We start from the raw sequence: 3,098 nt of genomic DNA, 5'->3' as shown, positions 1-3,098 counted from the left end.
TCCACAAGCAACTTTTTCCAGAAACTTGAACTACTCACAGCTGACGAACGCATCCAATAATCTGGATGTCTTAGGATGAGTTCGTCTTTTTTTCCAAGGAAATACGATACAGTTTTAGCTACTTTACCTATTTATTAGGGTACTTTTGCCAATGAATTATCAAATCAATGACAACAATTAATCTCATTATCAACCATACTCGGAAGAATTTTCTTCGTATAAGCGCGAACACATCCGCGCTTTCATGAAAAGTAACGCCTGTAGATGTCAGGACTGCTGCTTTATGTTTCGCAAGGTGGCGCAGCGCGCAGGGCAGCGAGGCTGAGGTCTCCAGACTCTCCACCACGATTTAGCTTGGAAATGGCATGGGGAAGGTCTCATCCCAAAAAACGGACGCCCTTTTACACAGCTGCATAACAAGAATGAATTATTGGCATAGCTGACCATACGTCCCCTCCCCCTTGCCGCCCCAGCTCAGAATATCGCCTATTTTCCTTAGTGGCAGTTATATTCTGACTAATTTCTCACTCTTCCCAGTAAACATTAACATGCATGATGCAGATGTCCACTGCGTAAGTCGTGTGCTTGCGTAAGTGTGCCAACTAGTGCTGCCTACAGTGCCTATAGTGCCTACTGCTTCCACCATCGTCGTTATAATTGGTGGTTCTCAGGTCAAAAGCTACACAGTGGTCTCAGAGAACAAGCGTTTCAACAAATTCACGATTCAAACCGTTGCATTCTACTTATATTCCGGTCAGTTCTGCTACTAAACGATTGCGGCAACAAAAAACTATTTAGGTTATGTATTAGCGAACCACCACACAAAATTCGCCCAATCAATGGTCAGTTATTACTGCTGGGCTGAACCGTCATACGCTATATAGCCTATTGCAGTCAATATTTTTAAAACGATACCGACTGACGAAACACAACATATTCGCAGATTCGCACATACGTTGGCACCCAGGTGGCCTGTCAGCAGCCGCACAAATTGAGATGGTACACCGTAAAGCATGCCTTTTCACACAGGCACAAGCACAGGGACACAAAATTCTCAAAATCCAAACTTATTCCGATACTGGTCAAATACTAATAGGCATAAAGTTTTGAGGTTTTCTCATGTTCATTCTTCTTTCAACACACGCGGCAGACTGCAGCAGAGCATCTCACAGAGCTGCGCTGGATGCAATCATGAGCTGGGACACGGTTTGTGACCGATGACCGATCGGGGGTGCCAGCCTCCTCCCGGCACGCGATGCACTGGCCGCCGCACAGTCGATGTCGGGGCACCGCCGGCATTCGCCGACAGGGTTCCATCCGATTCGGTGTATTGGTGGCAGCCCGAACAGTGACCCACGCGAAGCTGGTGGACGTCGATGGCCGATGAGCGATGCCCTTCCGCGACCGGCGGTGGCAGTCGGTCCCACATCAAGAACAGATACCAGTCATGCGGTAGGTCGGCGACGGCGCGGTCGCGAGCCGATCTGATGGTTGTTGTTGTTGTTGGTCCCTCCGTCTCACAGCTGAGACGTAGCCGTCAGGCTCTGTAGGGACCTGTGGGCGGCCCCCAGGGCCGCCACGATGGCGCCGCTCCGCACCTCTTCCAGGTCGGGGTTGATGGATCCCAGCAGTCGGTGTCGGGTGGCCATCAGGGCCGGGCAGCGCAGGAGGACATGCTGGGGGTGTCCGCCTCCTCCCGGCAGACGGGGCAGAGCGCAGCCCTGCAGTGTTGATCGTCACACTGCTCGCACCCCGCCAGCCGGGAGGGCGCCAGCCCGACTCTGTGGCGCCACTGCGTAGAGCTGGTCCAGTGGCCGGCGCGGAGCTGGTGTACGTCCACCGCCGCCGACCGGTCTCCGCCGGCCACGGCCGGCGGGAGGCGGTCCCCGGTTCGTCGGCGGAACCAGCCGGCCGGCCAGGCTCGGATGGTCCGGGCCCTCGCCACTCTGGCGGCGGCCCGGTGGGCCGTCTGGACGTCGATGGGGGCTTGGTCCTGGGCGAGATTGCTGGCCTCCTTGGCGATCGAGTCCGCTCTCTCATTCCCCTCCAGTCCGCAGTGCGAGGGCACCCATTGCAGGTGGACCTGCCGGTCTCCCGCCGTCAGGCCCCGGAGGGCTCTCCAGATGGCCCCTCCCAGCGGGGAGTGCTGGGCGGCCGGGCCCTCTCGGAGTGCGGCGAGGGCGGACTGTGAGTCCGTGCAGATTATCACGGGGTCATCGGCGTGAAGAGGGTTCTCCAGTAGGAACGAGAGAGCGGTCTGGAGGGCGACCATTTCAGCCCGGAATTTTGAACACAGGCGGCCCGCCGGGGCGCGGACCGAGCGTTCCTCTCCGTCCGGCCACACGATCAGGGCTCCGGCGCCACCGTTCAGGACGCCGTCGGTGGCCGAGCCGTCGGTCCACACCCAGGTGGCGCACTGCGGGAGCGCCGCCAGGTGCTGGGATTCCGCATTCCTCTTCCAGGTGTCGCTAGCCGCGGTTGGGATGGCGGCTCCGATGTCTAAACCGAAGGAAACCGTTGGTGACGGTTCCCACGGTGGATCCGGCAGGGGGAGGATGGGCTCGATCGGAGGGCAGATGCCCGCCGCTCTCCATGTCTCCTCGCCCACTCGGATGGGTCCGCCTTCACGCGGTGGGAGGTGTGGGCCTCGAGCCCGCCCCCGCTGGGGCGACCAGCGGAGGAAACCAAACGGACCCAAACTGCCCTCTACGAGAGGGTCCTGCTGGCGGCTCCCCGTCGCCTGGCGCCGCTTCGCGCCCCTTCTTATCCGGTCTGATGGTCGCGCGGTGGGCGTTGCCGACGTCCACCGGGACCGTCGACTGGGGGAGCGCGGCCGCCGCCTCTGGTCGGCGCGCTCGTTGCGCTGTGGGACGGCATCCACTGCAAGTCGTTCACTGTGAAGCGGTCGTTTGACCGGGCCTGGCAGGCGGGGAAAGGGGGCCTCAGATGAGGTAAAACCATCCCTCAGGCCAGCTGCCTCTCCACCTCACCATGGCAGATAAGCGGACACCCTCGTGATCATCGCAGCGATGATTGCCAATTGGTGTGTCATTATGGGAGAGGATGCCAGCCTCCTTTGCAAGATAGTCTGCCTTTAA

At 58.8% G+C, this 3,098-nt stretch overlaps 1 protein-coding gene across 1 annotated transcript; it reads right to left on the bottom strand.

Moving 5' to 3' along the window:
• Positions 1–1,517: 1,517 nt before the first annotated feature.
• Positions 1,518–2,272, bottom strand: LOC122380354. Its single transcript, XM_043363440.1, has 2 exons — positions 1,946–2,272; positions 1,518–1,676 (listed from the first exon to the last, which is right to left on the bottom strand). The coding sequence occupies exons 1-2, from the start codon at positions 2,270–2,272 to the stop codon at positions 1,518–1,520; spliced, it is 486 nt and encodes a 161-aa protein (XP_043219375.1).
• Between the last annotated feature and the right edge of the window lie 826 nt (positions 2,273–3,098).

Source organism: Amphibalanus amphitrite, unplaced genomic scaffold, assembly GCF_019059575.1.
Source record: "Amphibalanus amphitrite isolate SeventyFive unplaced genomic scaffold, NRLGWU_Aamphi_draft 000096F_arrow, whole genome shotgun sequence".
NCBI classification, from domain to species: Eukaryota; Metazoa; Arthropoda; class Thecostraca; order Balanomorpha; family Balanidae; genus Amphibalanus; species Amphibalanus amphitrite.
This window is presented reverse-complemented; position numbering and strand designations above follow the sequence as displayed.

Bases quoted from the DNA above. Each gene is read 5' to 3' on its own strand.
- LOC122380354 (XM_043363440.1), bottom strand. From the start codon at position 2,272: ATGGTCGCCCTCCAGACCGCTCTCTCGTTCCTACTGGAGAACCCTCTT. The intron at 1,677-1,945 runs GTGGCGAGGGCC...GGACACCCCCAG, and splicing joins CCCACCGGGCCGCCGCCAGA to CATGTCCTCCTGCGCTGCCC.